This window comes from Salvelinus namaycush, chromosome 24 (genome assembly GCF_016432855.1).
Source record: "Salvelinus namaycush isolate Seneca chromosome 24, SaNama_1.0, whole genome shotgun sequence".
Classification (NCBI taxonomy): domain Eukaryota; kingdom Metazoa; phylum Chordata; class Actinopteri; order Salmoniformes; family Salmonidae; genus Salvelinus; species Salvelinus namaycush.
The window spans coordinates 33,689,218-33,702,697 of record NC_052330.1 but is presented as its reverse complement, the minus strand read 5'-3'; the positions used below and the strand labels follow the sequence as shown (position 1 = coordinate 33,702,697).

The 13,480-nt window shown below is 47.2% G+C and overlaps 1 protein-coding gene across 1 annotated transcript in view; it reads left to right on the top strand.

The window, feature by feature from the left end:
• LOC120019401 (kinesin-like protein KIF13B) overlaps positions 1-13,480 on the top strand; it is a gene marked incomplete at its 5' end in the record, with an annotated part of 88,628 nt that overhangs the window by 52,243 nt on the left and 22,905 nt on the right. Inside the window, 7 exons of the mRNA XM_038962689.1 lie at positions 1,001-1,158; positions 3,005-3,137; positions 4,581-4,730; positions 5,171-5,270; positions 5,656-5,782; positions 7,593-7,648; positions 9,287-9,405. Coding sequence (XP_038818617.1) covers positions 1,001-1,158; positions 3,005-3,137; positions 4,581-4,730; positions 5,171-5,270; positions 5,656-5,782; positions 7,593-7,648; positions 9,287-9,405 — 843 coding nt within the window. The remainder of the gene's footprint in view (positions 1-1,000; positions 1,159-3,004; positions 3,138-4,580; positions 4,731-5,170; positions 5,271-5,655; positions 5,783-7,592; positions 7,649-9,286; positions 9,406-13,480) is intronic.

Here is a 13,480-nt window from a genome sequence, read left to right as displayed (position 1 = left end):
TAGAGTTTTTTCCCCCTCTGGTTGCACATGTGACCTGCTGGTAGAAATGAGGTAAAACGGATTTAAGTTTGCCTGCATTAAAGTCTCCGGCCACTAGGAGCGCCACTTCTGGATGAGCATTTTCTTGTTGGCTTATGGCCTTATACAGCTGGTTGAGTGCGGTCTTAGTGCCAGCATCAGTTTGTGGTTGTAAATAGACGGCTATGAATAATATAGATGAGAATTATCTTGGTAGATAGTGTGATCTACAGCTTATCATGAGGTACTCTACCTCGGGCGAGCAATACCTCGAGACTTCTTTTAATATTAGACATTGCGCACCAGCAGTTATTGACAAATAGACACACCCCCGCCCCTCGTCTTACCAGACGTAGCTGCTCTGTCCTGCCGATGCACTGAAAACTCAGCCAGCTCTATATTATCCTTGTCGTCGTTCAGCCACGAACTCGGTGAAACATAAGATATTACAGTTTTTATTGTCCCTTTGGTAGAATGTCTCAATCGTATATCATTCATTTAGTTTTCCGTTCATTTAGTTTTTGGCACGTTGGCCAATAGTACGGATGGTAGTGGAGGTTTACTCACACGCCTATGAAATCTCCCAAGGCAGCCACGACCTCCGCCCTGTGTACCTCTGTCTTTTCTTCATGCGAATGACAGGGATTTGGGCCTGGTCTCGAGAAAGCAGTATATCCTTGGCTACAGATTCGTTAAATAAATAATCTTCGTCCAGTACGAGGTGAGTAATCGCTGTTCTGATGTCCAGAAGCTCTTTTCGGTCATAAGAGACGGTAGCAGCAACATTATGTACAAAATAAGTTACAAACAATGCAAAAAAAAAACATTTTCTTTTAAATAATACAGTTGGTTAGGAGCCCATAAAACGGCAGCCATCGCCAAGTTTCCAGGATTTTGAAAACCTACCCAGAGTAAAGCATGATGTGTTAGAACAGTGGCCATGTAATGTTTGTGTCTCTGTACGTGTTGTGTTTGTTCTCAGGAGCTGGAGGTGTGTGTGTCTGAGGAGTTTGTGGAGTTTGTGGCGGAGGGGGCAGTGGCCATCGAGGTGTTTGGACATAAACAGGTGAACCACCGCAGGAACTTGGCTCTCTGGGACCTGGGAGTCATTCAGGCCAAGACACGAACCCTCAGAGAGAGGTGAGATCTAGTAGGAGATTAGGAGTGTACCGGTGTAGATGGGACATATGGGTTGGTGTGTACTGGGTTGTATTCACTAGAACCCGAGAGGATGAAACGAGGAGGGACTACCTGGACTTGTTCAATAAGAAACTCTATTTTTCATTGGAAAACGTGTTCCGATTGCAAAATGTTTTGCTGAGTGGACACTAATGAATACGACTCCGGTGTAATGACTGGTCTGGTATAATGTCTGGTATAATGACTGGTCTAGTATAATGACTGGTCTGGTCTGGTATAATGACTGGTCTGGTCTGGTATAATGACTGGTCTGGTCTGGTATAATGACTGGTCTGGTCTGGTATAATGACTGGTCTGGTCTGGTATAATGACTGGTCTGGTCTGGTATAATGACTGGTCTGGTCTGGTATAATGACTGGTCTGGTCTGGTATAATGACTGGTCTGGTCTGGTATAATGACTGGTCTGGTCTGGTATAATGACTGGTCTGGTCTGGTATGATGTCTGGTCTGGTGTGATGACTGGTCTGGTCTGGTGTGATGACTGGTCTGGTCTGGTGTAATGACTGGTCTGGTCTGGTGTAATGACTGGTCTGGTCTGGTGTAATGACTGGTCTGGTCTGGTGTAATGACTGGTCTGGTCTGGTGTAATGACTGGTCTGGTCTGGTGTAATGTCTGGTGTAATGTCTGGTCTGGTCTGGTGTAATGACTGGTCTGGTCTGGTGTAATGACTGGTCTGGTCTGGTGTAATGACTGGTGTAATGTCTGGTCTGGTATAATGACTGGTCTGGTCTGGTATAATGACTGGTCTGGTCTGGTATAATGACTGGTCTGGTCCGGTATAATGACTGGTCTGGTCTGGTGTAATGACTGGTGTAATGACTGGTCTGGTCTGGTGTAATGACTGGTCTGGTCTGGTGTAATGACTGGTCTGGTCTGGTGTAATGTCTGGTTTAATGTCTGGTGTAATGACTGGTCTGGTCTGGTGTAATGACTGGTCTGGTCTGGTGTAATGACTGGTCTGGTCTGGTGTAATGACTGGTCTGGTCTGGTGTAATGACTGGTCTGGTCTGGTGTAATGACTGGTCTGGTCTGGTGTAATGACTGGTCTGGTCTGGTGTAATGTCTGGTGTAATGACTGGTCTGGTCTGGTGTAATGACTGGTCTGGTCTGGTGTAATGACTGGTCTGGTCTGGTGTAATGTCTGGTGTAATGACTGGTCTGGTCTGGTGTAATGACTGGTCTGGTCTGGTGTAATGACTGGTCTGGTCTGGTGTAATGACTGGTCTGGTCTGGTGTAATGACTGGTCTGGTCTGGTGTAATGACTGGTCTGGTCTGGTGTAATGACTGGTCTGGTCTGGTGTAATGACTGGTCTGGTCTGGTGTAATGACTGGTCTGGTCTGGTGTAATGACTGGTGTAATGACTGGTCTGGTCTGGTGTAATGACTGGTCTGGTCTGGTGTAATGACTGGTCTGGTCTGGTGTAATGACTGGTCTGGTCTGGTGTAATGACTGGTCTGGTCTGGTGTAATGACTGGTGTAATGACTGGTGTAATGACTGGTGTAATGACTGGTCTGGTCTGGTGTAATGACTGGTCTGGTCTGGTGTAATGACTGGTCTGGTCTGGTGTAATGACTGGTCTGGTCTGGTGTAATGACTGGTGTAATGACTGGACTGGTGTAATGACTGGTCTGGTCTGGTATAATGACTGGTCTGGTCTGGTATAATGTCTGGTCTGGTATAATGTCTGGTCTGGTCTGGTATAATGTCTGGTCTGGTCTGGTATAATGTCTGGTCTGGTATAATAACTGGTCTGGTATAATAACTGGTCTGTGTGTCTCCAGGTGGAGTGAGGTGACTCGTAGGCTGGATCTCTGGGTTCAGGTGTTGGAGCTGAATGACGCAGGAGAGTTCACCCCTGTAGAGGTCCTACCACCCAAGGACGTACGCACCGGGGGCATCTTCCAACTCAAACAGGTAGCTGTGTCTCTGGGTATTTCCAACTCAAACAGGTAGCTGTGTCTCTGTGTATTTCCAACTCAAACAGGTAGCTGTGTCTCTGTGTATTTCCAACTCAAACAGGTAGCTGTGTCTCTGGGTATTTCCAACTCAAACAGGTAGCTGTGTCTCTGTGTATTTCCAACTCAAACAGGTAGCTGTGTCTCTGGGTATTTCCAACTCAAACAGGTAGCTGTGTCTCTGTGTATTTCCAACTCAAACAGGTAGCTGTGTCTCTGGGTATTTCCAACTCAAACAGGTAGCTGTGTCTCTGTGTATTTCCAACTCAAACAGGTAGCTGTGTCTCTGTGTATTTTTTTCTATGCTTGTGAGGACATTCTACTGTGTGTGTGCGTGCGTGCCGTGTGCCTGGTGCTCAAACAGGAGTGTGTACAAACGTTGCCATCATATGGGTTATAGATTTGTTGTGAAAACGTTATAGATCATGTGATAGGGACATGAAATAAGTGTTTAGTAGTTTCAGTCTTGTTGTGTGGAGGTACGGTCCTTCCAGGACTCAGGAACCATGCCTTTAACCTTAACCCTGTCTCTAACCCCCTCCCCACCCAGGGCCAGCCTCGGACTCAGGAACCATGCCTCTAACCTTAACCCTGTCTCTACCCCCTCCCCACCCAGGGCCAGCCTCGGACTCAGGAACCATGCCTCTAACCTGTCTCTACCCCCTCCCCACCCAGGGCCAGTCTGGGACTCAGGAACCATGCCTCTAACCCTGTCTCTACCCCCTCCCCACCCAGGGCCAGCCTCGGACTCAGGAACCATGCCTTTAACCTTAACCCTGTCTCTACCCCCTCCCCACCCAGGGCCAGTCTCAGACTCAGGAACCATGCCTCTAACCTTAACCCTGTCTCTACCCCCTCCCCACCCAGGGCCAGCCTCGGACTCAGGAACCATGCCTCTAACCTTATCCCTGTCTCTAACCCCCTCCCCACCCAGGGCCAGCCTCGGACTCAGGAACCATGCCTCTAACCTTAACCCTGTCTCTACCCCCTCCCCACCCAGGGCCAGCCTCGGACTCAGGAACCATGCCTCTAACCTTAAAACCCTGTCTCTACCCCCTCCCCACCCAGGGCCAGTCTCAGACTCAGGAACCATGCCTTTAACCTTAAACCCTGTCTCTATCCCCACCCCACCCAGGGCCAGTCTCAGACTCAGGAACCATGCCTTTAACCTTAACCCTGTCTCTACCCCCTCCCCACCCAGGGCCAGTCTCAGACTCAGGAACCATGCCTTTAACCTTAACCCTGTCTCTACCCCCTCCCCACCCAGGGCCAGTCTCAGACTCAGGAACCATGCCTCTAACCTTAACCCTGTCTCTAACCCCCTCCCCACCCAGGGCCAGTCTCAGACTCAGGAACCATGCCTCTAACCTTAACCCTGTCTCTATCCCCCCTCCCCACCCAGGGGCAGTCTCGCCGTTTGCAGGTGGAGGTACGGTCCGTACCTGACTCAGGAACCATGCCCCTCATCGCCACAAACATCCTCTCTGTTTCCATTGGCAACGTGGAGGTACGGGAGGCCTGCCCCTGGGATGAGGACGTGGACAGCTATCAGGTACCAAGGAATCCGTTTATAGTAGTTTGAGACATTGGGAGAATCTCAATTGCATTTTTCTTGATTCTTCGCGTCCTCTCTTCTCGCTGCCTCCTCAAAAAACCATTGGATTAGAAGGTCAGAGGTCCATCCCCTCTAACTTTCTCATCCAGTGGGTTTTTAGGAGGTGAGGAAAGAGGATGTGAGGAATCAAGAAAATACAATTGATGTTCTCTCAGAGTTGAGTGAAGGAAAGTAGTCACAGGGGTTTGTTTAGTAGGCCACACCAAACTGAACTTTGTTCTCATAGAACCAGGGCTGAGGTGTGTGTGTGTGTGTGTGTGTGTGTGTGTGTGTGTGTGTGTGTGTGTGTGTGTGTGTGTGTGTGTGTGTGTGTGTGTGTGTGTGTGTGTGTGTGTGTGTGTGTGTGTGTGTGTGTGTGTGTGTGTGTGTGTGTGCAGGAAGGTGATCTGGAGAGGTTGAGGGACCAGTGGCTGACCACCCTCACTAAGAGGCAACAGTACCTGGACCAGCACCTGCAGAAGATGGTCCAAAAGCCAGGTCAGACTGACTGACACATTACATTACACACAGAGCATATTCATGACTTGTATTTGACCAAAAATCTTAGTAATAATGAGTGTTATACAGTTAAAATACTATTAATAATGAGTGTTATACAGTTAAAATAGTATTAATGATGAGTGTTATACATTTAAAATAGTATTAATACTGTGTGTTTTACAGTTAAAATAGTATTAATAATGAGTGTTATGTAGTAATAATGAGTGTTATGTAGTTAAAATAGTATTAATAATGAGTGTTGTGCAGTTAAAATAGTATTAATAATGAGTGTTGTGTAGTAATAATGAGTGTTATGTAGTAATAATGAGTGTTATGTAGTAATAATGAGTGTTATGCAGTTAAACTAGTATTATGTGTGTAGATAAGTCAGAGGATGATGTGGAGAGGGAGGCCCAGCTGTTAGAGTGGCGTCTGACCCTGACAGAGGAACGTAACGCCGTCCTGGTACCTTCGGCTGGTAGCGGGATCCCTGGAGCCCCCGCTGAGAGGTTAGTGTGTGTGTGTGCGTTAGCGATGCGCGGGTCAGCTGTTTGTTCAAATGCCCGTAATTGCTAATAACCCATCTGCAACCGCCCGACTATATGTGAAAATCTGAGGCCTGCACCCGACCCGCTAATATAGAAAATGCGCTGTAGGCCACAGTCAGAGATGCCGGGAACTATTTTTTTGGACAGTGGGTGCAGGAGCCATTTTTTTTTTTAAAGCCTAATGTTTCTGCTTATAACTTCCAACAATTTGGTTGCTATTTGTTAGTCAACTTGTCTATAATTTAGATGTTCAACCTGTCCCTGACCTGGTCTATAACATCAAGCAGACCACCATAGTCCCTGTGCCCAAGAACACCAAGGTAACCTTCAGCACTCGCATCTGTATCCATTAAATGGTTTGAAAGGCAGGTCATGGTTCACATCAACACCATCATCCCAGACACCCCTAGACCCACTCCAATTCACATACCGCCCCAACAGATCCACAGATGACCGCAATATCTACTGCACTCCACACTGCCCTCGCACACCTGGACTAAAGGAATACCTATGTAAGAATCAATCAATCAAATGTATTTTGATATCAGCTGATGTCACAAAGGGCTGTACAGAAACCCAGCCTAAAACCCCAAACAGCAAGCAATGCAGGTGTAGAAGCACCGGTGGCAAGGAAAAACTCCCTAGAAAGGCAGGAACCTAGGAAGAAACCTAGAGAGGAACCAGGCTATGAGGGTTGGCAGAATGCTATTCATTGACTACAGCTCAGCATTCACCACCTGGGGGCGGCCCGTCAGGAAGTCCAGGATCCAGTTGCAGAGGGAGGTGTTTAGTCCCAGGGTCCTTCACTTAGTGATGAGCTTTGAGGTCACTATGGTGTTGAATGCTGAGCTGTAGTCAATGAATAGCATTCTCACATAAGTGTTCCTTTTGTTCAGGTGGGAAAGGGCAGTGTGGACTGCAATAGAGATTGCATCATCTGTGGATCTGTTTGAGCAGTATGCAAATTGGAGTGGGTCTAGGGTTTCTGGGATAATGGTGTTGATGTGAGCCAATACCACCCTTTCAAAGCACTTCATGGCTACAGACGTGAGTGCTACGGGTCTGTAGTCATTTAGGCAGGTTGCCTTTGTGTTCTTGGGCACAGGAACTATGGTGGTCTGCTTGAAACATGTTGGTATTACAGACTTAATCAGGGACATGTTGAAAATGTCAGTGAAGACACCTGCCAGTTGGTCAGCGCATGCCCGGAGCACACGTCCTGGTAATCCATCTGGCCCCGCAGCCTTGTGTATGTTGACCTGTTTAAAGGTCTTACTCACGTCGGCTACGGAGAGCGTGATCACACAGTCGCTTGGAACAGCTGATGCTCTCATGCATGCCTCAGTGTTGCTTGCCTCGAAGCAAGCATAGAAGTGATTTAGCTCATCTGGTAGGCTCGTGTCACTGGGCAGCTTGCGGCTGTGCTTCCCTTTGTAGTCTGTAATAGTTTACAAGCCCTGCCACATAAGACAAGCGTCGGAGTACGATTCAATCTTAGCCCTGTATTGACGCTTTGCCTGTTTGATGGTTCGTCGCAGGGCATAGCAGGATTTCTTGGGAACAGTGGGTTAACTGCTTGCTCAGGGGCAGAACAACAGATTTTTACCTTGTCAGCTTGGGGATTCGATCCAGCAACCTTTCGGTTACTGGCCCAGCGCTGTAACCACTAGGCTACCGCAGGGACTGCGGGTTGTGAGTGAACCCGCGCATCACTAGCGTGCGTGTTGGAGCTGTGTGCGCTCAGTGTTCTGATTTGCCTATTTCCCCACAGAGTTCCTGTTCCTGGGATGGAGGCACACATTCCTGTTCTCTTCCTGGACCTCAGTGGTATGTTCCGTCTGTCCTCCCCTATCTTCCTGGACCTCAGTGGTATGTTCCGTCTGTCCTCCCCTATCTTCCTGGACCTCAGTGGTATGTTCCATCTGTCCTCCCCTATCTTCCTGGACCTCAGTGGTATGTTCCGTCTGTCCTCCCCTATCTTCCTGGACCTCAGTGGTATGTTCCGTCTGTCCTCCCCTATCTTCCTGGACCTCAGTGGTATGTTCCATCTGTCCTCCCCTATCTTCCTGGACCTCAGTGGTATGTTCCATCTGTCCTCCCCTATCTACCTGGACCTCAGTGGTATGTTCCATCTGTCCTCCCCTATCTTCCTGGACCTCAGTGGTATGTTCCATCTGTCCTCCCCTATCTACCTGGACCTCAGTGGTATGTTCCATCTGTCCTCCCCTATCTACCTGGACCTCAGTGGTATGTTCCTTCTGTCCTCCCCTATCTTCCTGGACCTCAGTGGTATGTTCCATCTGTCCTCCCCTATCTACCTGGACCTCAGTGTTATGTTCCGTTGTTCCTTCTGTCCTCTCCCATCTTCACCATCATCAGTGGTATGTTCTGCTGTTCCTTCTGTCCTCCCCTATCTTCACCATCATCAGTGGTATGTTCCGTTGTTCCTTCTGTCCTCCCCCATCTTCACCATCATCAGTGGTATGTTCTGCTGTTCCTTCTGTCCTCCCCTATCTTCACCATCATCAGTGGTATGTTCCGTTGTTCCTTCTGTCCTCCCCCATCTTCACCATCATCAGTGGTATGTTCTGCTGTTCCTTCTGTCCTCCCCTATCTTCACCATCATCAGTGGTATGTTCCGTTGTTCCTTCTGTCCTCCCCCATCTTCACCATCATCAGTGGTATGTTCCGTTGTTCCTTCTGTCCTCCCCCATCTTCACCATCATCAGTGTTATGTTCCGTTGTTCCTTCTGTCCTCCCCTATCTTCACCATCATCAGTGGTATGTTCCGTTGTTCCTTCTGTCCTCCCCCATCTTCACCATCATCAGTGGTATGTTCTGCTGTTCCTTCTGTCCTCCCCCATCTTCACCATCATCAGTGGTATGTTCCGTTGTTCCTTCTGTCCTCCCCCATCTTCACCATCATCAGTGGTATGTTCCGTTGTTCCTTCTGTCCTCCCCCATCTTCACCATCATCAGTGTTATGTTCCGTTGTTCCTTCTGTCCTCCCCTATCTTCACCATCATCAGTGGTATGTTCCGTTGTTCCTTCTGTCCTCCCCCATCTTCACCATCATCAGTGGTATGTTCCTTCTGTCCTCCCCCATCTTCACCATCATCAGTGGTATGTTCCTTCTGTCCTCCCCCATCTTCACCACCATCATCAGTGGTATGTTCCTTCTGTCCTCCCCCATCTTCACCATCATCAGTGGTATGTTCTATTGTTTACTTCCTCTTTCCTTCATCTTAGTCACTGATATAAATTATATTTTTGCCTCTGAACTCACAACCTTTCAATTCAAGGGGCTTTATTGGCATGGGAAACATATGTTAACATTGCCAAAGCAAGTGAGGTAGATCATATACAAAAGTGAAATAAACAATAAAATTGAACAGTAAACATTTAACATACACTCTCTCTCTTCCCCCTCCCTCTCTTCCCCCCCCCTCTCTTCTCGCCCTCAAGCTGACGATTTCCAGGATAACCTATCTGCTCCACTGGCTGGGGGTCTAGATGCCATGCTTAACCAGGAGGATGGGGATGCGTTCTTTGACCTGCACATAGTCAAGCACTACGATGGAGAGGTGAGGACCATAGAGAGACAATCACACAAACACTGCATTGTGGGCCTTTGTCACTCCCAACCTCACACTGAACACCTTTTTTATCAACACTCCTCCTTCTAAAACACATACAAGCTCAGATCCCAGTCTTGTTTTATGCTAACAGTCATGAACATTAGAACAGACTATGACGGGGGGGGGGGGGGGGGGGGGGTGTTTTCACTACTCTGCCCACTGGCCTTGGAATTCCCTCCAAGCCAAACTAAAACTACAGGACCTGGTGTCCCTGGAGGAGTTCAAAGGACAAATAGATGAACAGGTTGTTGGTATGAAGTTGGTTCTAGTTGTCACCCGATGTCACTAGTCGTGTTGCCTTATGGAGGGAAGGATCATGTCTTACTTGAAGCGTTTTGATTAGTGATGGGGGAGAAAACCATACAGCTACATATAGCAATATTGTTTGTGGACGATATTATATGGATATTTGACTCCCAAGTATACATTTTTTTAAATAATAATATACACTACCGTTCAAAAGTTTGGGGTCACTTAGAAATGTCCTTGTTTTTTTAAAGAAAAGCAATTGGCCTCCCGGGTGGCGCAGTGGTCTAGGGCACTGCATCGCAGTGCTAGCTGCGCCACCAGAGTCTCTGGGTTCACGCCCAGGCTCTGTCGCAGCCGGCCGCAACCGGGAGGTCCGTGGGGCGACGCACAATTGGCATAGCGTCGTCCGGGTTAGGGAGGGTTTGGCCGGTAGGGATATCCTTGTCTCAGTATGTAAAAATGTAATAAAATGTATGCACTCTACTGTAAGTCGCTCTGGATAAGAGCGTCTGCTAAATGACTAAAATGTAAATGTAAAATGTAATTGTTTTGTCCATTTAAAATAGACTCAAATTGATCAGAAATACAATGTAGACATTGTTAATGTTGTAAATTTACTTTTGCAGCTGGAAACGGCAGATTTTTTAAAATGGAATATCTATGTAGGTGTACAGAGGCCCATTATCAGCAACCATCACTCCTATGTTACAATGGCACGTTGTGTTAGCCTTTTAAAATTATAAACTTGGATTAGCTAATTGATCATTAGAAAACCCTTTTGTAATTATGTTAGCACAGCTGAAAACTGATTAAAAGAAGCAATACAACTGGCCTTCTTTAGACTAGTTGGGTATCTGAAGCATTAGCATTTGTGGGTTCGATTACAGGCTCAAAATGGCCAGAAACAAAGCACTTTCTTCTGAAACTCGTCAGTCTATTCTTGTTCTGAGAAATGAAGTTTATTCCATGCGAGAAATTGCCAAGAAACTGAAGATCTCGTACAACACTGTGTACTACTCACTTCACAAAACAGCTCAAACTGGCTCTGACCAGAATAGAAAGAGGAGTGGGAGGCCCCGGTGCACAACTGAGAAAGAGGACAAGTACATTAGAGTGTCTAGTTTGAGAAGTTCTCAACTGGCAGCTTCATTAAATAGTACCCGCAAAACACCAGTCTCAACGTCAACAGTGAAGAGGCGACTCCGGGATGTCGGCCTTCTAGGCAGAGTTCCAAAGAAAAAGCCATATCTCAGACTGGCCAATAAAAAGAAAAGATTAAGATGGGCAAAATAACAGACACTGGACACTCTGCCTAGAAGGCCAGCTTCCCGGAGTCGCCACTTCACTGTTGACGTTGAGACTGGTGTTTTGCGGGTACTATTTAATGAAGCGGCTTTCAAAAACAAGGACATTTCTAAGTGACCCCAAACTTTTGAACGGTAGTGTATATCGATTTCATTATTTTTTTCTGCTACTGTAGGTAGCGTTACTTTGCACTAGTCAGCTGTACCTGGGCCAAAATTCTGGTATTTTTATCTTATAGCTTAACCTCCGTCTTCTTTTTAAATAGGGAGCATGTTTTCGAGCATTTTTATTTTATTTCCTCAACTGATGGAAACACGTCTTCTCATGCTCTTCCACGTCCCTCTGCAACAGACATAGGGTGAGCAATATGTTTAACATCAAATTGCAATAAAATCGCAGTATCAAATCTGACGACGTAGAGAATCGTGAGAATTGCGCCTAATTATCTTGGTAATATTGTATCTCGAGGTCCCTGGCAATTCCCCACCCTGATCTTAGTACTGTAACGGCCGTGTCTTTTGACATATTGCGCTCTGTTTTTTCAGACTTTTGTGTTGTACATGTTCTTAACTGATATGATTCTTTTTTATTAATGTACAGTATGTCTGTCTGATGGACGTCGTGACTTTCTGTCTGGACGTCATGTTACTGTCTGTCTGGATGTCATGTGACTGTCCGTCTGGTGGACGTCATGTGACTGTCTGTCTGATGGACGTCGTGACTTTCTGTTTGGACGTCATGTGACTGTCTGTCTGGTGGACGTCATGTGACTGTCTGTCTGGTGGACGTCATGCGACTGTCTGTCTGGTGGACGTCATGTGACTGTCTGTCTGGTGGACGTCATGTGACTGTCTGTCTGGTGGACGTCATGTGTCTGTCTGTCTGGTGGACGTCATGTGACTGTCTGTCTGGTGGACGTCATGTGACTGTCTGTCTGGTGGACGTCATGTGACTGTCTGTCTGGTGGACGTCATGTGCCTGTCTGTCTGGTGGACGTCATGTGCCTGTCTGTCTGGTGGACGTCATGTGACTGTCTGTCTGGTGGACGTCATGTGACTGTCTGTCTGGTGGACGTCGTGTGACTGTCTGTCTGGTGGATGTCGTGCGACTGTCTGTCTGGTGGACGTCGTGCGACTGTCTGTCTGGTGGATGTCGTGCGACTGTCTGTCTGGTGGACGTCATGTGACTGTCTGTCTGGTGGACGTCGTGTGACTGTCTGTCTGGTGGACGTCGTGTGACTGTCTGTCTGGTGGACGTCGTGTGACTGTCTGTCTGGTGGACGTCATGTGACTGTCTGTCTGGTGGACGTCGTGTGACTGTCTGTCTGGTGGACGTCGTGTGACTGTCTGTCTGGTGGACGTCGTGTGACTGTCTGTCTGGTGGACGTCATGTGACTGTCTGTCTGGTGGACGTCGTGCGACTGTCTGTCTGGTGGACGTCGTGCGACTGTCTGTCTGGTGGACGTCATGTGACTGTCTGTCTGGTGGACGTCATGTGACTGTCTGTCTGGTGGATGTCGTGCGACTGTCTGTCTGGTGGACGTCGTGTGACTGGCTGGAACTGACCTGTTGATGCTGCTGTCTTGGTCCAGGTCTTCATCATAGCGCTTGATGGTTTTTGAAACTGCACTTGAAGAAACTTCTTGACATTTTCTGGATTGACTGACCTTCATGTCTTAAAGTAATGATGGACTGTCGTTTCTCTTTGCTTATTTGAGCTGATCCTGCCATAATATACTTGGTCTTTTACCAAATAGGGCTATCTTCTGTATACCACCTCTACCTTGTCACAACACAACTGATTGGCTCAAACGCATTAAGAAGGAAAGAAATTCCGCAAATGTACTTTTAACACGACACACCTGTTAATTGAAATGCATTCCAGGTGACTACCTCATGAAGCTGGTTTAGAGAATGCCAAGAGTGTGCAAAGCTGTCATCAAGGCAAAGGGTGGCTACTTTCAAGAATCTCAAATATAAAATATATTTAGATTTGTTTAAACACGTTTTTTGGGTTACTACATGATTCCATATGTGTTATTTCATAGTTTTGATGTCTTCACTATTCTACAATGTAGAAAATAGTAAAAAATAAAGAAAAACCCTTGAATGAGTAGGTGTTCTAAAACTTGTACATACAGTTATACACAGACAAGTTATATTTGCATGATTTAGTATAATTAATTAATCATTACCGCTTTGTTTAATTCATGTGACGGACCGAGACTGGCTCATGACATGTGACGGACCGAGACTGGCTCATGACATGTGACGGACCGAGACTGGCTCATGACATGTGACGGACCGAGACTGGCTCATGACATGTGACGGACCGAGACTGGCTCATGACATGTGACGGACCGAGACTGGCTCATGTCATGTGACGGACCGAGACTGGCTCATGACATGTGACGGACCGAGACTGGCTCATGACATGTGACGGACCGAGACTGGGTCATGACATGTGA